Source organism: Eubalaena glacialis, chromosome 18 (genome assembly GCF_028564815.1).
Source record: "Eubalaena glacialis isolate mEubGla1 chromosome 18, mEubGla1.1.hap2.+ XY, whole genome shotgun sequence".
NCBI classification, from domain to species: Eukaryota; Metazoa; Chordata; class Mammalia; order Artiodactyla; family Balaenidae; genus Eubalaena; species Eubalaena glacialis.
Window position 1 is genome coordinate 66,336,655 of NC_083733.1, and position 20,928 is coordinate 66,357,582.

At 50.0% G+C, this 20,928-nt stretch overlaps 1 protein-coding gene and 1 pseudogene across 3 annotated transcripts; one reads left to right on the forward strand and one right to left on the reverse strand.

Moving 5' to 3' along the window:
- The first annotated feature begins 6,119 nt into the window (after positions 1–6,119).
- On the forward strand, positions 6,120–14,249 carry RPS9 (ribosomal protein S9). 3 transcript variants are annotated; one of them, XR_009697924.1, is made up of 6 exons: positions 6,120–6,220; positions 6,477–6,592; positions 6,800–6,922; positions 12,731–12,917; positions 13,006–13,182; positions 13,981–14,067. XR_009697924.1 is itself a non-coding variant. In XM_061173944.1 (5 exons), the coding sequence occupies exons 2-5, from the start codon at positions 6,496–6,498 to the stop codon at positions 14,156–14,158; spliced, it is 585 nt and encodes a 194-aa protein (XP_061029927.1). In that variant the 5' UTR covers positions 6,121–6,220; positions 6,477–6,495; the 3' UTR covers positions 14,159–14,249. The 3 variants fall into 3 exon arrangements, 2 of the variants coding, with proteins under 2 accessions (XP_061029927.1, XP_061029928.1); XM_061173944.1 differs by lacking the exon at positions 13,006–13,182 and having other exon boundaries at positions 6,121–6,220; positions 13,981–14,249; XM_061173945.1 differs by lacking the exons at positions 6,120–6,220; positions 13,006–13,182 and adding an exon at positions 6,227–6,313 and having other exon boundaries at positions 13,981–14,249.
- Positions 14,250–15,115: 866 nt separating this feature from the next.
- LOC133077773 (leukocyte immunoglobulin-like receptor subfamily A member 3) lies at positions 15,116–20,714 on the reverse strand (annotated as a pseudogene).
- Between the last annotated feature and the right edge of the window lie 214 nt (positions 20,715–20,928).

Sequence of the window (20,928 nt, forward strand, 5' to 3'; positions counted from 1 at the left end):
ATCCTAGTTCCCTGACCAGGGATTGAACCCTGGGCCCTCAGCAGTGAAAGCGCTGAGTCCTAACTACTGGACCGCCAGGGAATTCCCAAACCTGGTCTTTCTGACACCAAATTTTGAGCTCTTCCACTGCACTAAACTTCCTTTTGAAAACATTTGTACAAGGCATTTCAGATGCATACAAAGGCATAAATAAAAATAACACATGAAGAAAAGAAGGAAGCGAGTGTTGCAGTTTTAGGATAGCCATTAGGAGTAGGGAGGGGAATGTCAGGGGTGGTCTTTTTCTTGCCTTGGGTGGTGTTTATTCAGGTGTTTGGAGAATTACTTTTTATACCATACATTTGTATTCTAGATCCTCCTTTAAGTGTATGTTCTATTCCACAATTTTTTACAAACGCTAAAACACATACGTATGAAATATGCATTTTTAAAACGATCTATGTAGCGCCTTTCTGCTTAAGAAATCACTAGAACGTTACCAGTACCAGCTTCCAATATTTATACATTGATTTTGTTTTTTAGACTTTCTAGACGTGGACCATTTTTATTTATTTAAAACAATTTTTTAAAACATTATTATTTTTTAAAAAATATTTATTTATTTATTTATTTTTGTTGCGTTGGGTCTTAGTTGCAGCATGCGGGATCTTTTCGTTGTGGCATGTGGGCTCCAGAGCGCAGGGGCTCTGTAGTTGTCGCGCTCTGGCCCTCTAGTGGTAGCCCATGGGCTCAGTAGTTGCGGCACGCGGGTTTAGTTAGCCCCACAGCATGTGGGATCTTAGTTCCTGGACCAGGGGAACCATTTTTAAAGTCTTTATTAAATTTGCTATAATACTGCTTCTGTTTTATGTGTTGGTTTTTTGGCCGTAATTCATGTGGGATCTTAGCTCCCCAACCAGGGATCAAACCCGTGCCCCCTGCATTGGAAGGCAAAGTCTTTTTTTTTTTTTTTTTTAATAAATTTATTTATTTATTTATTTATTTTTGGCTGCATTGGGTCTTTGTTGCTGTGCGTGGGCTTTCTCTAGTCGCGGCGAGCGGGGGCTACTCTTCGTTGCGGTGTGCGGGCTTCTCATTGCGGTGGCTTCTCTTGTGGAGCACGGGCTGTAGGCGTGCGGGCTCAGTAGTTGTGACGCATGGGCTTAGTTGCTCCGCGGCATGTGGGATCTTCCCGGACCAGGGCTCCAACCCGTGTCCCCTGCATTGGCAGGCGGATTCTTAACCACTGCGCCACCAGGGAAGTTCCTATACCTTGATTTTTTAAATGTGTAGCTTTGTTTGGTCACATAGATTTCGTTACTGTAATACAGTCACATGGTGAAAATTCTGGGGCTGAAAGTCTCCACCTCTGGTTCTCAATTTCTACCCCCCCCAATTTCTTCTTTCTTTCTTGCCCTATTTGGTGAATAAACTTGATAGACTCTTGATGTCCTGCAAGCTTAGATTATTTATTTTTTTTGGCTACAACATGTGGCATGTGGGATCTTAGTTCCCCAAACAGGGATAGAACCCGCACCCCCTGCAGTGGAAGCACGGAGTCTTAACCACCGGACCTCCAGGGAATTCCCTAAGCTTTGATTAATTTAAACTAGGACACTAACCCCTGCCTGGCTAACACTCTATACTTTTGCCTGTTTTGTGATGCCTCTCTTCTCTCTACAAGGTACTTTGATGACTCAGTACCTGCGTCCTGAGTCTTCCCTCTCAAAGGTTCCTCATTAAAAACTATTCTGAGGGCCTCCACATGCAAAACAGAAAAAATCCAGATACGGACTTTACACCCTTTACAAAAATTAACTCAAAATGGATCATCGACCTAAATGTAAAAATGCAGAACTGTAGAATTCCTGGTAGATAACATAGGAGAAAACCTAGATGACCTTGGGTATGGCGATGACATTTTACTTTATTCATTTATTACTTTTTTTAAACATTTATTTATTTATTTTTATTTTTGGCTGCGTTGGGTCTTCGTTGCTGCATGTGGGCTTTCTCTAGTTGCGGTGAGCGGGCTTCTCATTGCGGTGGCTTCTCTTGTTGCAGGGCACGGGCTCTAGGCAGGGGGGCTTCAGTAGTTGTGGCATGCAGGCTCAGTAGTTGTGGCTCACAGGCTCTAGAGCGCAGGCTCAGTAGTTGTGGCACAAGGGCTTAGTTGCTCCGCAGCATGTGGGATCTTCCCAGACCAGGGCTGGAACCGGTGTCCCCTGCATTGGCAGGCAGATTCTTTACCACTGCGCCACCAGGGAAGTACCATCAATGACATTTTAGGTATGGCACTAAAAGGCACGATCTGTGAAAGAAAAAACAGATATGCTGGACTTTGTTAAAATTAAAAACTTCTGTGAGAAAATATTGCAAAAGACATATCTGATACAGGATTGTTATCCAAAATATACAAAGAACTCTTAAAAGTCAACAATAAGAAAACAACCTGATTAAAAAAATGGACCAGAGACCTTAACCGATACCTCACCAAAGAAGATAAAAAGATGCCAATACGCACGTGAAAAGATGTTCCACATCATCTGTCATCAAGGAAATGCAAATTAAAGCAATGATGAGTGGGGAAGGTCATCACCCTTTCCCTATACATTGCCCTGTGCATCTCTTCCATCTGGATGTTCCTGGGTTATATCCTTTTATAATAAACCTCTAATTTTAGTAAGTAAGGTGTTTCTCAGTTCTGTAAGCTGCTCTAGCAAATGAATCGAACCTGAGGAGGGGGTCGTTGGAAACTCTGAAACACCAATGATGCATGTATAGTTAAGTTATTCATACACTTAACGTTTTGACTGTCAGCTTATATGTTAGGCCTGTGCTAAGACACTGATAAACAGGAAAGATGAGGTCTCTGCCCTCCTATAGACTTTTAAAAAAATTTTATTTATTTTTATTTTTTAAAATATTTATTTGGTTGCGCTGGGCGGGCTCCTTAGTTGCAGCTTGCTGGCTCCTTAATTGCGGCATGCGAACTCTTAGTTGCGTCATGCACGTGGGATCTAGTTCCCTGACCAGGGATCGAACCCAGGCCCCCTGCATTGGGAGTGTGGAGTCTTAACCACTGCACCACCAGGGAAGTCCCTGCCCTCCTATAACTTTTTTGTCTGGGAGCTAACTTGTAAACAAGAAAACAAAAAAGGACAAGGTAGCCTGACAGATACAGAAATACAATGAGAGAAAAATAATGATAATGGTAGCTAACGCCGAGCGCTTTCTTGGTGCCAAGCACTATCCTAGGCAATTTGCATATATTGCATCATTTCGTCCTTACGATAACCCTGTGAGGTGGGTGCGGTCATCACCCCCATTTTACAGATGAGGAAGCTGAGGCACAGAACGATTGAGAAACTTGTCTGAGGTATTAGAGCTAGTAATTGAGGATTGCTGAATTTGAACCCAAGCATCTGGATAGAGCAGGGTGATGTCATAAAGGAAAGGACTGAGTGGGACTGTTGCTCTGAGGAGGGAATACTGACTGCTGAGTCCGCTGGACAGCAGCTGCATAAAACAGCGGTGAAGAGCATGGGCTATGGAGCCAGACTGTCCCAGCTGCAATGCTGGCCTGACCTCTAGTTGCTGAGAGACTGAATATACAAACAGACAACGGCCAGATCATATATGAAAACAGAACTCTGACCCACAGCCTGCAGCAGCCTGCCCAGAAAACCAGCCCCCTTATCTATAATAAACAGCTCACACTGGTCGGAATGGCCATCATCAAAAAGTCTACAAATAATACATGCTGGGGAGGGTGTGAAGAAAAAGGAACCCTCCTACACTCTTGGTGGGAATGTACATTGGTGCAGCCACTATGGAGAACAGCTTGGAGGTTCCTTCAAAAACTAAAAATAGAATTATCATATGATCCAGCAATCCCACTCCTGGGCATATATCCAGGGAAAACCATACTTCGAAAAGATACACGCACCCCAATGTCCATTGCAGCACTATTTACAATAGCCAGGACATGGAAGCAACCTAAATGCCCATCGACAGATGAATGGATAAAGAAGATGTGTATATATACAATGGAATGTTACTCAGCCATAAAAAAGAATGAAATGTTGCCATTTGCAGCAACATAGACATAGAGATGATCATACTAAGTGAAGTAAGTCAGACAGAGAAAGACAAGTATTCTATGATATCACTTATATGTGGAATCTAAAAAAAATGATACAAATGAACTTATTTGCAAAACAGAAACAGATTCACAGACATAGAAAACAAACTTACGGTCACCAAAGGGGACAATGAGGGGGAGGAATGATAAATTAGGAGTTTGGGATTAACATATACACACTACTATATGTAAAATAGATAAAAAACAAGGATTTACTGTATAGCACAGGGAAATATATTCAATATCTTGTAATAACCTATAATGGAAAAAAATCTGAAAAATATATGTATTTATAACTCAATCACTTTGCTGTACAAGTGAAACTAACACAATATTGTAAATCAACTATACTTCAATAAACAAACAAAAACAGCTCAGGAAGCCAGCCTGCTATAAGGCAGGCTTGTAGGAAGTAACAATCCAAGGAGCCAAATAATAACCCCTACAACAATAGGTCCAAAAGGGCCAGGACTTGATTAGTAATTCACAACGCTACTAATTTTTGTCCCCACTTCCAATTTAGGACCAAGAAAAGAAAGCCAAATATGTACCCCAACCAATCGCATAGGGTACCTAACTTCTAGTCTGCCCACGTCTAGCTTCTCCATGACGACAGCCTCCAATCGGGGACACCTGAAGGCTTTCCGTTTTTCTGCTATATAGCTTTCCCACACCTCTGCCTGCCTTTGAGTCTCTGCCAAAACATGAGTGATGGTGACTGACTCCCTTACTCTGAATAGATAGCCTTTGCTTGTTCTCATCCGGTCAGTCTTAATTTATTTCCACTTTGTGCAGTCTTGGGCAAGTTCTGTAACCACTTTTTGGTGCCTCAGTATCTGCCTCTATAAAATAGGATAATAGCATTAGTGCTCCTTAAGCAAGCATCTATAAAAGTATTACTATGAGGGAGAGCAACTTCTCTGAGAGTCCTCCTTAAATATGTATTGAGGATTAAGTAAATTAACATATGTAAAGCTCTGAGAACAGGGCCTGATACATAGTAAATATTCCAGAATGTCACCTGTTATTATTTTTAGTGATGGAAATCATGGGTCACACGAATTAAAAACAAAACAAAAAAAACCAAACAAAAACAAAAAAACCATAAGGTGTTTAGCCCAAAGCCTAGCACATTTAGAATGCTCATTAAATATTATCTAACAGCGATAAAGAAAGTCATTGGTGTGAATGGGATTATCCCAGAGAGAAAAGGACTAGAGGAAATAATCCTGTCTGAGAGGAGGATGTTGGCCGAGGAGATCAAAAAACAATGTATAAATTGCTCCAGGTTTATAACAAGAGGTGTCAGAACATTTTCCCTGTTCTGGAAACCCAAAGGAAACCTCAGGATGTAAATTGCTGTCTTTGATAAAGAGGCACAGAGCCTTTTAATCATTGGGTCTCAAGTTAAAAAAAAGTCAGTCACCTTCTTAAAGAGGCTTCCCTGACCATCCTATCTGGAGTACCATTTTCCCTCAGTCATTATCAGTAATTTATTTTCTTCACAGCACCACTCTGAAATGATCTACTTTATTATTATTTTTTCCCTGTTCCCCTAAGGCTCAAAGCTTCACGAGTAGAGGATTTGTTTTAGGGTTCAAAAGGGCAGACTGGCTTCTGGCTGTGCTTCGGGTTGACACTCTGATATGAAAAATGATTTTTTTCATTATTCATGGATATAACATTATCTTCTGGAAGGAGCTTTGATTTCGCACAGCTCTAACCGTCTGGGGATCTTTTCACAGAGTCGGAGCCGGCTGAAGTCTACTGGCGGTGGCGGTGAATACTCCAACTTTATACTGCGACTCAGAGGCTAGCTGACGGCACTTAAGTAACCACTCGAGGGCGGAGAGGAGTCCTCACTTCTCACCGGACGATGCTCCGACACCTTGTCAGCTAGAGTCGAGGTCCTCCCAACTTAGCACGCCGCTCTGGCCCAACCTCTCGTCTCGATTGCTTTTTCCGCCCGCCAACGTCTTTTCTGATTGGTGCAGGCGGGCGCTGCGCGTGCTGACGTCACAAGACGGCGGCGCTGCTATAAGAGCGCGGCCGGGGGACGCATGTGCCTTTTTCTCGGTTACCGGAGGGAGCGCGTAGGTGAGGTGTACTGCTGTGCTCTTTATTCCGGGTGTGGGTTGTAAGGTCTTGCGGACCATCCGAGCTTTAATGAGTTCGGTAAAGAAGATGCAGGTGAGATGAAGGTGGTTGGAGAGTAGTGGGAATGGTATCGGTTATAAAAGCTTGAGGGACGGTTCTCGCGATATTTCCCTGGGCGCCGCGAGGTTCTAGCGGAGGTGTGGGACTGCGCAGGCGCCGCTCCGAGTCCTCACTGTCCACTCTCCTTTCCGCACAGACGGGCAAGTAGAGCCAGCATGCCGGTGGCCCGTAGCTGGGTTTGTCGCAAAACCTATGTGACCCCGCGGAGACCCTTCGAGAAGTCCCGCCTCGACCAAGAGCTGAAGCTGATCGGTGAGTGGCTAATGCAAGGTTTCTGCTTTCCGGGCCGGGGAAATATGAGGCCGCCCACGTGTTTATTCTGCTGGAATCTCTCCGGTGTGTCCCCCCTCCCTCTTCCCCGAATTCGGGATCGTTCGTTGTTTAGATTTTCTGTACCCCGAAACCACCAATCCTTTTCACTAGCCCGTGGGACTGAACTTGTCCGCCCATTCTTTGCAGGCGAGTATGGGCTCCGGAACAAACGTGAGGTCTGGAGGGTCAAATTTACCCTGGCCAAGATCCGCAAGGCTGCCCGGGAGCTGCTGACGCTGGATGAGAAAGACCCGCGGCGTCTGTTTGAAGGTGTGTATGGGAAACATTGGGCTTCAGTCTCCTCTTGATTAGAACTAACAGTGCTCAGCAAGCTTGGCCACCTGGCTCTAGCTGTACGCAGCGTACCCAAACAGTACTGCTGCTTGTATGTCTTGTTCACTGGGGGTGGGAATAGACTGAAATTTCTGAAATGTTGGATGGTTCTAGCAGGGAGGGAGCTTTACTGTGTACATTTGCCTGCTTTACCATGGTGGTCAAGGACATTTACTCAAGGTCTGAACAGAAGAGGACCTGTGGATTTCACAGGGAAGAACATACTAGGTGATTTTGGAGAGGGTACAGATCAGATAGTAATTACAGTGACTAAAAAAATTGTGGTAAGGTACACGTGACAGAATTTATCATCTTTTAGATTCTTAAAGTTCTAGATCTCTACCTTGAGATAGGGAGTTAATGGAGGGCTTTTGGAAGGAATGATTGACATGATCAAATTTTAGTAGGACCTCTTAGATTGTGGCTTCAAGTGGCAAAAATATTAAAATAGCTGGTATTTTATAAGGCTCACTGCATCCCTTTTTCTAAGCTCCTGGTGTACATTATTTAATCTGCACAAGCAGGCTCATAGCAGGTACTGATAATACTCTTTTTCAAATGAGCAAATGGTCAGAGGCCTCCCACCATAGGTGGGACTGGAGGGCAGGCTCCAGAGTTCAGGTGAGTTCAGCGATGGGGATGGAATGAGGGTTCCAGGAGAAGCTTAGAGAACATCACCAAAAGTTGAAACAGTGTCTAAGTGTAAGAAGTAATCAGTAGACTTGGTTAGTGTGTTCTGCATCGTATCCTGGTGTGGAAGATATACGTACACACACACATGCATACATACATACATATATACATATATGTACATACATACACGTACATACATACGTACAGTTTGTGATTCTAACAGATGTGAGTTTGGCTGTAGGTGGTTCTGTATCTTGTTTGTTTTTTTTGTAACAGTTTTTATTGGGATAAAACTTATACAACATGAAGTTTACTCAAAGTGTCTACAACTTGTTTTTAGTTGCCTCTAAAATTGGCCACTGCCTAGGTGTCATCTTGATAACTTGCTTCTGGCCTGTCCCTGGGAAATCTTGATTTCTGGTGGAAAGCAGGAGGGGCTGGGAAACCCGTCAGGCTTCCTTGGGCACCTGGCTTTTTATTCTCAGTCAGGGTTGCTAGTCTGATTTTTCTCCCAAACTGTGACTGAGGAAGGAAGTGCTGTTACACTCCTCGCTGTTAAGATGAGTGGTCATCCATATTAGAGGTTGAGAAAGGCTTGGAGCGTGTTTAACTAACTACCACACATTTATCACTCTTATCTGTCCTAGGCCCAAGGATGTGAGAGGTTTTCATTCTTAAACTTTTGTTAGTTCATAAACTCCTTTGACAGTCTCATGATAATTGAGGAATCTCCCCCTTGGACACTGGTATTGGGTGGGACTTTATCCCTGAGTCTGGGCGACAGACCGCAGCTGGTTCTGGTCTCAGGGGGAACTTGCGGAAGATGGAGATAATCACAGAGAAACTTAGGTGATAAGCAGTCATGTGACAAAGAGATGGCGTAGGGCAGGGTGAGAGGCAAGTGTCCAGGGATTATTTGGTTTTCCGGGGTGGAAGTGGAAGTTGCAAGAGGGAAGCATCAGGTAGTTCACTTTCTAGTGAATGAAGCTCTTTAGGTTCCTGGGATGGGGAGGAGGAGCCTGCAAGCTCTGAGGTGTCTGCTCGCCGCTACAGCCTTGCCCACTAAGGTGTGAGAGTCTCGCCGCTACAGCCTTGCCTTGCTTCAGATGCAGCCTTGCCCACTAAGATGTGAGAGTCTCATCTGATAAAAAGACTTACTGGTTCATTCAGTCACTTACAGGTATGAACTCCTTTCTTACACCAGCTTAAGGAGGACAGGTATTACATCCATTTTTCACATTAGAAACTAAGGCACTTACAGGCTTGCCGCATGCCATAGTGACAAGGGCCCCTTTGCCACTGAGGTGCCCACTGGCTTACATTTTTAAAAAAGTTATTGGTTTGGCTTTTACATTTTAAAAACTGATTCTGGGGGGCTTCCAGTGGTTAAGACTCCACGCTCCCAATGCAGGGCCCTGGGTTCGATCCCTGGTCAGGGAACTAGATCCCACATGCATGCCGCGACTGAGTTCGCGTGCCACAACTAAGGAGCCCTCGAGCTGCAACTAAGGAGCTGGCCTGCCTCAACTAAGACCTGGCACAACCAAATAAAAGTAAATAGATAGATAGATAAAACTAGTCTAAAAAAAAGGAAAACTGATTGATTGTTAATGCTTTGGCCAAATGGAGCCCATGTAACAATTTTTAGTAGTTGGACATGATCCTGTTGAAGATGCAGAGTTTATCGGTGTTATTTTTGTCTTCATACCAAATAAGGTTTTTCCTGTATTGATGACCCTCCCCATTGTTTAAGGATGTTGGTGGTTTAATAGTAAATATGAAATATATTTTTGAAGTAATACAGGTTGAATTATTGTCAAGTTTCTATTTTCTAATGTAAGGACAAAAAGGCATGAAGTGTCCAAACTGGTAGATAATCCCAAACTCACTTTTGTTTACCTTTGAATATGTTTTTATATTACTATTTGAATATCATGTCTGTTTTAAATGGAGGTATAATTTATAATTCATTATTATATTAGTTTCAGGTGCACATAGTTTGCTTTTTTTAAAATTTATTTATTATTTATTTATTATTTATTTTTGGCTGTGTTGGGTCTTCGTTTCTGTGCGAGGGCTTTCTCTAGTTGCGGCAAGTGGGGGCCACTCCTCATCGCGGTGCGCGGGCCTCTCACTATCGCGGCCTCTCTTGTGGCGGAGCACAGGCTCCAGATGCGCAGGCTCAGTAGTTGTGGCTCACGGGCTTTGTTGCTCCGCGGCATGTGGGATCTTCCCAGACCGGGGCTCGAACCCGTGTCTCCTGCATTGGCAGGCAGATTCTCAACCGCTGCGCCACCAGGGAAGCCCCAGGTGCACATAGTTTTATAGTTACAAAACTTTTTCTTGTGATGAGAAGTTTTAAGGTCTCATTGTGGTTTTGATTTGCATTTTCCTGATGATTAATGATGTTGAGCACCTTTTCTTGTGCTTTTTGGCCACCTGTATGTCTTTGGGAAAATGTCTATTCAGATCATCTTCCCATTTTTTAATTGAGGTGTTTGTTTTTTTGGGTTTTTAAAATTTTTTATAGATTTATTTATTTTTATTTATTTATTTTTGGCTGCGTTGGGTCTTCGTTGCTGCTTGTGGGCTTTCTCTAGTTGCAGGGAGCGGGGGCTACTCTTCATTGCGGGGCGCAAACTTCTCATTGCGGTGGCTTCTCTTGTTGTGGAGCATGGACTCTAGGCACTCGGGCTTCAGTAGTTGTGGCTCACGGGCTCTAGAGCACAGGCTCAGTAGCTGTGGCGCACGGGCTTAATTGCTCCGCAGCATGTGGGATCTTCCCGGACCAGGGCTCGAACCCGTGTCTGCTGCATTGGCAGGCGGATTCTTAACCACTGCACCACCAGGGAAGTCCATTTTTGTTCTTGAGTTGTATGAGTTCATTACATATTTTGGGTATTAACCCCTTATTAGGTACATGATTTGCAAATATTTTCTCCCATTCTGTACGTTGCCTTTTCATTTCGTTAATTTCTTTTGCTGTGCAGAAGCTTTTTTGGTGTGGTCCCACTTGTTGATTTTTGCTTTTGTAGCCTTTGCTTTAGGGTCAAATCCAAAAAAAATCATCTCCAAGATATGTCAAGGACCTTACTGCCTATGTTTTCTTCTAGGAGTTTCATGGTTTCAGGTCTTACATTCAAGTCTTTAATCCATTTTGAGTTTCTTTTTCCCCCCCGCCCGCCACACAGCTTGCGGGATCTTAGTTCCCCGACCAGGGATTGAGGAACCTTGGCCACGGCAGTGAAAGCACCCAGTCCTAACCACTGGACTGCCTGGGAATTCCCGATTTTGAGTTAATTTTTGTGTATAGGATAAGGTAGGGGTCCAGTTTCATTCTTGCATGTGACTGTCCAGTTTTCCCGACACCATTTATTGACGAGACTTTTCTTTCCCCGTTATATATTCTTGGCTCCTTTGTTGTAAATTGACCATTAATTTGTGTGGGTTTATTTCTGGGATCTTTATTCTGTTCCCTTGATGTATTTTTTATGCCAATACCATACTCTTTTGATTACTATAGCTTTGTAATGTATACAGCTTTGTTCTTAAGATTGGCTTTGTATACAGCTTTGTTCTTTTTTTTTTTTAATTTTAATTAATTAATTAATTAATTTATGGCTGTGTTGGGTCTTTGTTTCTGTGCGAGGGCTTTCTCTAGTTGCGGCAAGTGGGGGCCACTCTTTTTTTTTGAGGGGGGGCCACTCTTCATCGCGGTGCGCGGGCCTCTCACTATCGCGGCCTCTCTTGTTGCGGAGCACAAGCTCCAGACGTGCAGGCTCAGTAGCTGTGGCGCACGGGCCTAGTTGCTCCGCGGCATGTGGGATCTTCCCAGACCAGGGCTCGAACCCGTGTCCCCTGCATTGTCAGGCAGATTCTCAACCACTGCGCCACCAGGGAAGCCCAGTTTTGTTCTTAAGATTGGCTTTGTTCTTAAGATTGGTCTTTTGTGGTACCATAAAAATTTAGGTCTGTTCTTTTTCTGTGAAAAATGGCATTGGAATTTTGATAGGGAGTGCACTGAATCTGTATGTTGCTTTTAGGTAGTATGGGCATTTTAACTATATCTTTCCATTTATTTGTGTCTTTAATTTTTTTCATCAGTGTCTTATATTTTTCATTGTGTAGACTTTTCATCTTTTATGCAGTTGTAAATGGGAGAATATCCTTGTTATGTGTTCAGCATTTATTCAGTGCATATTATGACCTGGGGTGTTGGGAAAGGTATATAGTGTGTATAGTATGTTTCTCCATTTAGATTCTGGTCTGCTAGGTTCCTGGTCTGCTAGGAAGACTTTGTCATCACAGTGAGCCATCTTTCCTTCAAGCTTTGCCTGGGGGCAAGGGAGGGGTTGGGTGGTAATGGTGCTTTTCCCCCAGTGTCAGTGTGTTAGTGATAATCCTGTGTGGTGATAAGGAGCGCAGTGAGTGTGAGCCTGGGGGAAGGGGTTTGCCCATAGCATCCCAAGAGCTGTCCTGAGTGGAGCTTTGGATGCCCGTGGACAAGAGGTAGGGTCGTGTAAAAGGTAGAAGCTGACCCCTGCTGGATTACTTTCTGCCAGGCACTGTTAGGTCCACACCATCTTTTTAGTAGAAAATCTCAGAATGATAGAATGGATGACATGTACTCAGCTTAAATGTATGCCCAGTCTTTTTCAGGCCTATAAGATTGGTTCTGATACTGTTCCAATATTATAGATACGGAAGGTGGTTTCACCTCATTTGATTAGTAGGGCTTTTTTGACTCTAGAATATTAGCTCCTAGCCGCTGTGCTGTGTTATGGGAGGAATAGTTTAGGAACAGCAGCACTTAGACTTTTGCAGATGAATGCTAAGCCTTTCAAGGGGGTTGTCTCATTTACTCTTCCCAACAACTCTGGAAGGTTCTTCCTTTTTCAGGTGAGCAGAGTTGTATGTAGCCACCTGCCTTAGGGTGGTGTGAGGATTCCGTTAGTCACAGTGGCTCACGTAATAGCATTCTGAGTCCTGTATCAGAATTCGCTCTTACTTCCTACTTTGTCCCACCACCGTGATTTGGAGGTGGAGGGTTTGAACCCAGAAGCCTGAGGTCAGCCAGAATGCTGAGGCAGGCCTTCCTTCCCCTCTTACCAGGCAATGCCCTGCTGCGGCGACTCGTCCGTATCGGGGTGCTGGACGAGGGCAAGATGAAGCTGGATTACATCTTGGGCCTGAAGATTGAGGATTTCTTGGAGAGACGCCTGCAGACCCAGGTCTTCAAGCTGGGCCTGGCCAAGTCCATCCACCACGCCCGCGTGCTGATTCGCCAGCGCCATATCAGGTACCACCTCTGGGCTCCCTCAGCCTTCCCCAGCCCATCCCCTCTGATGGTTGCCCTCACTAAGCCGCTGTCCCTATCTCCTGTGCAGCCCTTGGAGGTGATGAAGGTGTGAGCTCCCCTTGAGGGTACAGATTGACCCCCTACAAACAGCTCATGGGGGAGCTGGGGGCAGCCTCATCCCCCCTGTAGCCCAGCGCAAGGGTCACTGCGGCTGGAGCCGTACACCTTGCGAAGGCTTCTCCGAGGCGTGCAGGTAGCTGGACAGGTAACAGCCCTTGGTGTCCAGTTGAGAGGAGTCACTGGGGCTAACTGACTTGGGTGGGTTCGGCTGTGTAGTGGGCCCTTGTGAAGCCACTCCAGGCCCTGACCACCACAGTGCACTCTCCTGTCGGCCTTAATTTGGTGAGTTCACCACAGGCCAGGGTCTGATGCTCATGGTGGCAGCTGCCACAGTGAAGACCAGAGGCCGGATGGGTCTTTATCTGAGTACTCAGTTTACCCTTTGTAAATTGGGCCCCGTTCACGAGGCCCAGTTGAGCTGTGTAGTAAGTGGGCGGGACACACGCATACTGAATTTCTGCCGCAGCCTTTCGTTAGCCCCGTGACCCACGGGCAGGAGCCTCACGTTGCTTGTCTGAAATGAAACAGCCCCTATTCTTTCGGGTTGCTGCTTCGAAGACAGTGAAACTACACCTGCTAATAAAGCTCAGTGTGTGATACACACAGTTGAGAATATTTGAAGTGTCTGGCACAGTTGTGTATTTGAAAAGCAGGTGTTGGGTTTATATGCTGCCACCTCACCTCATTCACTCTGGGTTACTTCTGAATTGCTCTCTCCCTTCTGTGAGGTGTGAATGTAAAGGTGGATGCATTTGTGTGAGTTAGGTGATGCCTGAAAGCTCCGGAACACAAAGCAATTCCTTAGGATCAGGAATGCCCTTCCCGTTATTGCTTCAGAGTCATTGCAGCTTTATAGCACCAGCCCTGTCAGCTGCAAAGCACAGGCGGAGAGGAGAGCAGCGTTCTGTTTCCCTGTCCTCTTCACCTGCCGTCCCCCCTCCAGGGTCCGCAAGCAGGTGGTGAACATCCCGTCCTTCATTGTCCGCCTGGACTCCCAGAAGCACATCGACTTCTCCCTCCGTTCTCCGTATGGGGGCGGCCGCCCAGGCCGCGTGAAGAGGAAGAACGCCAAGAAGGGCCAGGGCGGGGCTGGAGCTGGCGATGACGAGGAGGAGGATTAAGTCCACCCGGTCCCGCCTGGGCTGATGGAGTGTCTAGTTTTCCAGTCAGATAATAAAACAAGATCAGATAATAAAACACTTCAGGACTGGTGTTGATTGGTGTTTCTCTTTTCCTCCCTGCTCTGAACACAAGCCTTCTGTAGTAGGAAGTGCAGGCTGCGTCCTTCAGCGGGTTTCCACACGCACAGAGGGGCCTGGTCGGCTTTGTTCAGGTACTTGGTACCACCTGCAAGATGGTGGTCCTTTTCCCCTTAGGGCTGGGCTGCGGTGTCCTAACAAACATGTCTACACATAACTTATCACAGCAGGGAGACCAGTAGTATTATGAGGAAGGTTCTTTAAGACAAAACCAGAAGGAAATTCTCAGCCACCCATTTGCATGTGGGGCGAGGAGTCCTTTCCAGGCAGAGGATGCAGGGGAGTTTCTGATGATACTCATGGTCGCAAGGGAGGCAGTCTTTTCTGTGTTTGAGAAGCTGCCTCAGGCAGGGAAGGAAGGGGCTCGGTCTCAGGAAATGAGGAACACTTGGAACTGGGCAGCCTGTCAGCAGCTGCAGCCACAGGGCACACTCGTCTGGGGGATTTGGGGCTGTGATGTAAGTGGCCAGCTTCTCAGTGAGGGCTCAGGGTTCTTTGCCAAGTCGCTGTGAAGCCTGCAGAAGAATCCAAGTCCTCGCAGCCTACTTGGGCTGGGTGGTAGGCCTCCCTCACCCCAAGGTGTTGATGGCAGTTCTGTAGGGTCCTTGAGGTCAGGACCCTTGGTAGGGACCATAAAATCAGCTGTGATGTCCATGGAGTTCTGGAAGCAGTTGGCTTCCAGGAGGTCTCAGAAGCTCCTGGTGGTTCGTGTCAGGACTCCAGGCTGGCTGGAGTTCATTATAAGCATTTATGGGGGCAGCTCCTGGGGGGGTCCCTGAAATCCGGTCCCTGGAGCGTGGGGCCTGGGTCCTTACTGGGCTAACGGACCGCGAGAGCAGCATACACGCTGGGCTCTGCTGGGGGCTCCCCTGACTGGGGGGTGGGGGGGTGCAGTCTCCCGTCTGAGGGTCGAGTGGTTCAGCTGGGCATAGGTCACATCCTGGGGGGCTTCAGATGCCACGGCCTGCGGTGGGGGAGAGGGAGGGAGGGTGGTTGGGTGGGGGAAGCCTGGGTCCCGGGAGGAAAGGAGGCACTCCTTGGTGGTCTTAGTCATCAGGGCTCTGCTGGAGACAGTGAAGGGGGTGGTCTCTGAATCTTTCCTTCCTTCAGTCCCTGTAGCTTTGAGCCTCAGGGAGGAGGGAAGTGAAGGAAGTTGAAATTCCTGTGACTGGTGGCTGGTTGTGTAAGTTTGGTGCAGGGGAGAGGGCAGGACTGGAGATAGGAGTTGGGTGTGGCGCCATCAACATGGAGGGACAGTCAGACCCCGCTGCAGCCTGGGAGGGAGTTAGGGTTCGCCAGAGTGTGAACGGGAGCTGATCCTCACCCCAGTTAACCAGCGCTCGAGGTGCGTTGCTGGGGTTCACCCAACCCCGAACAGACAGCCCTTGGCCAAGGGCTGAGCGAGGATTTTAGAATCCTCTGGAGTTCAGAAGGCATCCCCTCTGGGCCGCTCTGCAGCCCCAGGATTGGATTGAGCCCCTTTTGGGGGGCACAGACTCTTAGCCCTAACCTTCAGCCCTGCCAGCTCGACCTGAGCATTCAACACCTTGAAGGTCAGAGGAGACGAGGTGTGGGGTTGCAGCAGCCCACAGGGCAGGTGCTTCCAGAAGGGAGAGGCTGCCAGGAGTTGAGTGGCGTGAGGGTTCAGTGTCCGCTGGATTTAACGTCTGAACAAGGAGGTGTGGGTGCCCTGGTCAGGATTGGGGGAGCTGACCTGACTGTCCAGCTGCCTGCCATCCTCCGGCTGTGTGTCTTCCACGACAGCATCCGGTGGGGACAGAACAAGGGGGTCCCATCTCTTGCCAAGATTCCCTGACATCTCACACAGCAGATGTCCAGAGAGGGTCAGTGATGTGGCCAAGGCCACACAGTATCAGATTTGAGCTCTCACATCCCCAAGCCCAGAACCCTTTCCAACCACTCCCTGGTGTCCACTGCCCACCCACATTGCCTGGCCCTGTCTCCTGCCCCCAGGATGGTCCCTCTTCCCCTTAACACAAGCTCTCCTCCTGGAAGTCAACAGCTGGGCTGGAGCTGGGGGAGGAGAGAGGAGTGTGAGGGGCAGTGCGGGAGCTGCGTGCGGGCTGGGTGGTGTGGGAGTCTTTGGGAGAGGTCTTGCCTCTTCTGCCGGCCTCTGTCCTCGAGCACTGATGCTGCGGCCGCTGCAGGAAGTTGAGAATCGGCCTCCAACCCACCCCAGAACCCTTCTCTAGGGTTACAGTAAGATCTGCGAGGGCCTACGAACTGATAAGATTATAATCCCCTCCCACCTCCATAAAGAATTCAAGAGAAAAATCTAAACCATAAAATACAAAACTTGCATGTGTTTTCAAACATTTCGTAAGTTTGAAAAAATCAAAAGAATACTTTAAAATACGTGTACACTCATATTTAATCTCTTCTTTTTAGATTTTCTCATTCGGAGATGCTGGAGGGGTTTTCTAACCTGACTTCACCCGTCTCTTAGGTTTCCCTTTGGCTGGTGCCCTAAGCCCACCACCTGCAGGGGCCTAGGTCACCCCACTCCCTACTCACCCGACTTCCTGCGTCTTCGCTGACCCCGGTGTCGGACGAGGAGGAAGAGGAGGAAGAGGAGGCAGCAGCAGGACGAAGGCCACCGAGACCCCGATCAGAACGTTCAGGTACCATTTGAGACCTGGGGCACCAGTGATGTCATGAGTGAGCCAGTGGTGCCATTTAATTGAGCGCCTACTGTGTGCAGACTCATGCTGGGGTCTGTGCATTCATCTCTAACTTCCACAGCAATCATGCAACAGTGACTGTCACTCCCACCCACTTTACAGATGAGGAAACTTGAGGCACAGGATACGCACATGCCCCAGGTCACCCAGCCTGGATGTGGCAGAGCTGGGGTTGGAACCCAGGACTGTGGGCTCCCTTGTATTTTTTTTAAATTATTTTTTTAATGCTGTCGCCTCCAGGCAGAACACCAGTGCAGAGACCTGTCCCTCAAACCCAACCCCTACTCCTCTGCCAGCCCGGCCCAGATCTGTCCCCACTCTGCAGAGGCCTGGCATCCCCCCCCCGGGGCCCGTGTGGACAAGGGGGTGTGTGTCTGGGAGGGGCAGGCGGGAGGCTCTGGCCTTCCTGAGCTCTAAACAGGGCCTGTGCTGAGGGCTCCCCGTTGAGGGAGGAAGCAGGAGGGCTCCTCCACGCAGGGTGAGCCTCGGACTCGGCGAGGAACATGACTCAGCCAAGATCCCAAGCTTGGCAAGTAGCAGAGCAGTGTGACTTCCAAGCCCTGTTCTTTCCCTGACCCCACGGCTGCTCCTTGGAGGGCTGAAGCCCCTGACTTTAAGGAGGAAGGCTCAGACACCGTCCCCACGCACAGTGTCGGAGCAGACTTCTTGCCCTTTGCAGTCAGGGAGGTGGGTCCCAGAGAGAAGAAGGAACTTTCCTCAGGCCATTAACTCAGGAAGTGGCTGAGCCAAGACCAGACTGAGCTCCTCCCACCACCACCTCCCCACAGAGACCCTCACTCACCCGTCTGCAACCGCCTGGCTCTGTGTGGGGGAGAAGCTGATCCTCGGAGCCCCCTGGGGGTCGGGACAGGAGGGGAGGGCCGGGGGCTGCTTCTCCCCACGCAGCCCACTGCTCCTGCCCCAGGATGGGCCCCGACATCTCCCTCTCCATGGCCCCCCAGCCCTCATCCGCCAGCCTCAGAGCCCCGGGAGCCCTTTGGTCTCCCTGCATCTCTGCCCGACTCCCAGCCCCGCTGGGACACAAGCTGTGCCAGGGCCTGTGATCTTGGTCGCTTGGGGATCGAGGCCTCTGCTAGCCGCCCGCTCTTGTGTTGTTCTCTCAGGGTGAGGGACTACGAGGAGTGGGGACCAAAGGAGGATGGAGACGGGGCAGGGGGGGACGCTGGTATTTTCCCCTTCTGGTCAGACCCGAGTCTTCTCTGCCGCCTGGAACATGTCTGGACCCCAGGGATGAGGATGGTGCAGGGAAGGGAGCTGCCCTGGCTTTTTCCATCCCTTTACTGTTGACTCCCCTCCTTCTGTGACCCCCTCACTCCCAGCCCAGCCCAGAGCTGGGGACAGGACCCTGAACTGACCAGGAAGACACAGAGGGTCAGGGCTGGGGTCCCTCACCTGAGAGCAAGAGCTCCAGGGGGTCGCTGGGCTGTGACATCAGGGAGGGGGAGGTGCTGAGTGAGCTGTAGCACGTGTGGGTCCCACTGTGGGCTGACGTCACAGCACTCAAGGTGAAGTTCTGAAAGGGTGGAGCCGTGTCCTGCAGACGAAGGTGCTGGGGAGGAGTGAGTGACCCCTCCTTGGACAGATGGAGGGCGTTGGACCAGACCTCAGAGCCACACTGCAAGGTCACGTTCTCTCTGCGGGGTCCGGAGGCCCCCAGCTGGGTTGAGAGGGAGGGTTTCCTGTACATTCCTGGGGGCGAGGAAGGTCGTGATGTGTAGAGAGCCACCCCCAAGACACCCTTGACCCTGAGCTGAGGGACCACCATCCTCTCTCCAGGGACCCTGTCTGGGACCCCCTCTCAGCTCCTCTCAGCCCCTCTGTGTGGGTCCCTTTCATCTTCATGCTCCCACTCCCTTTTTCTCACTCCCTTTCCCTGTACACCACTGCCCCTTCTTAGCCTCTCCTCCCGCTCCCAGGACCCATCCCCACCGGGGGTGAGCCTGGGCCCAGCATCCTGACCAGACAGTCAGGACGTGGGGCAAGACAGGGGCTCCTCACCACGATCAGGATGTGCAGGGGGTCGCTGGCGGCCGACCACACATAGGAGAGGTGTGTCCACCGTAGCATCTGTACCGGCCCCCGTGGGTGCGGCTCACATGGCCCAGGGGGAAGTCAGGGCTGTGCTGGGCCTCAAGACAGAGGGGAGGTGTGACCTCCTCGTCCTTGGTCAGAGCAGATCTGCCAGAGCCGGCCTTTGAGCGACACCGGAGGGTCAGGCTGTCTCCACGGAGCACAAATGAGCCGGGCTGGGCTGAGAGGGAGGGCTCCCTGTACACGCCTGCAGAGAAGGGGCAGTGGCACCGAGGGGGACGCTCACCCCACATTGCTCACTGAGGCTGCAGTGAGAGTTCTCCCTGGTCCTCCCAAGCCTCTCGCGAGTGGTTCTGCCCCAGGAGGCCACTGCCCCTGACCCCCCATCACCTCAGGGCTCACTGGGCACAAGGCTCAGGTCAGGGGTCCAGGAAACGATGGGGCTGGGGGCCCTCACCTGTGACCCGGAGATGCAGAGCGTCACTGGGGTGTGACCACACATGCGGAGGGAGCTGGGAGAATCATAGCATCCGCAGGTCCCCCCACGGGAGGAGTTCACGGGCCCCACAGGGCACACGGCCTGTCCCCTCCCATGGGTCCTCGATGTCCTGTGTCGGGGGGGTCAGCACCTCCCTCCTTCAGCAGGTGCAAAGTGCCCGCTGCAAACTGTGAGCTGCGTGCCAGGGACACGCTCCCTCCTGAGGCCACCACAGGGCGTGGCTGGGCTGAGAGGGGGGGCTCTGTGCACCCCTGAGGGAGGGGGAGGGGCTGGGTTAAAGGGGGAGCGTCACCCCGCTCACCGCAGGTGTGGGCTGCGAGGGGAGACGTCCGTCCCCCTGCGCCCACACTCTGCCCCCTCTGCCTGTGAGGTCGCCGCCGCAGCGGGAGGGGACCCGGGTCCTCCCTCCTACCTGTCTCCACCAGGGGCAGGGGGTCACTCCACTCTACCTGTCTTTCCTGCTGCGAGAGACACACTGATACTGCCCTGCAGTGCTTGAGCTCGAGGATTCAAAGGGGAAACTGGCCTTGTTACTGGAGTCCTGTGGGGCCTTAGCCTCCCAGAGTCCAGAGGGCCTCTCTCTATACAGACGGTAGACATCTGCCCTCAGAGACCCCGGACACCAGATGGTCACAGGGCTTCCCTTGGTGACCATGGGGCCTAGGTCAGCCCAGATGGAGGGTGTCAGGTGGATTCTTGGAAAGGAATCAGACCTGAAGTGTCAGGGGTGCCTTTCTCCCCTCAGTTTCCCCAGCTGTCACCCCCAGACCCCTTCCAGACTGGTCACCATCATCCCAGACCTGCTGTGCTCCCCCCAGATGACCAGGGGCTTGTGGGATTGAAGCAGGTCTTGGGGGGGCTCACCTGCCGGGACCTGGTCCCATGGGTCCGGGCACAGCCCTGGGAGAGAGTTCCCTGTGAGCGCCCATCCCCCAGCACACATAGATGCTCCAGGCCTGGTCTGGGCCCTGAGCGCTGGGGTCAGATCTGGGGCTGAGCACTTCCCCCCTCCCCCACCAAGTTCTGCCCCCCCTGAGCCTTCTTAGACCTGGGGTCTCTCAGCTTCAGACCTGGGAGGAGAGGGGCCCCTTCCCCCCTCCCTTCCCCAAAGCCCACCGAGGCAGAGAAGGGCAGTGAGGGTCGGGGTCGTGGCTGTGCCTCCCATGGTCCCCAGCCGTGCTGGTGTCTTACAAAGTCCACAGAGCCAGCAGGACAGACAGATGCACGGGGGGTGACAAGGTGCAGGCTCTGTGTTGCACGTTACCGGTCCCTTCATAGCAGCCTCTCAGAAAGAGGAACAGCCCCCCAGGGCCTCAGGCTGCTGTCCCTGCAGGATGGGGCCCAGGAGACAGCAGGCTCTGGGGATGTTTCAGGCCAGA

What these genes read in the sequence shown, in the direction of transcription:
- RPS9 (XM_061173944.1), top strand. Translation starts at nt 6,496, where the DNA reads ATGCCGGTGGCCCGTAGCTGGGTTTGTCGCAAAACCTATGTGACCCCG. An exon ending in CCCGCGGCGTCTGTTTGAAG is followed by an intron (nt 6,923 to 12,730) that starts GTGTGTATGGGA and finishes CCCTCTTACCAG; the next exon opens with GCAATGCCCTGCTGCGGCGA. An exon ending in ATTCGCCAGCGCCATATCAG is followed by an intron (nt 12,918 to 13,980) that starts GTACCACCTCTG and finishes TCCCCCCTCCAG; the next exon opens with GGTCCGCAAGCAGGTGGTGA.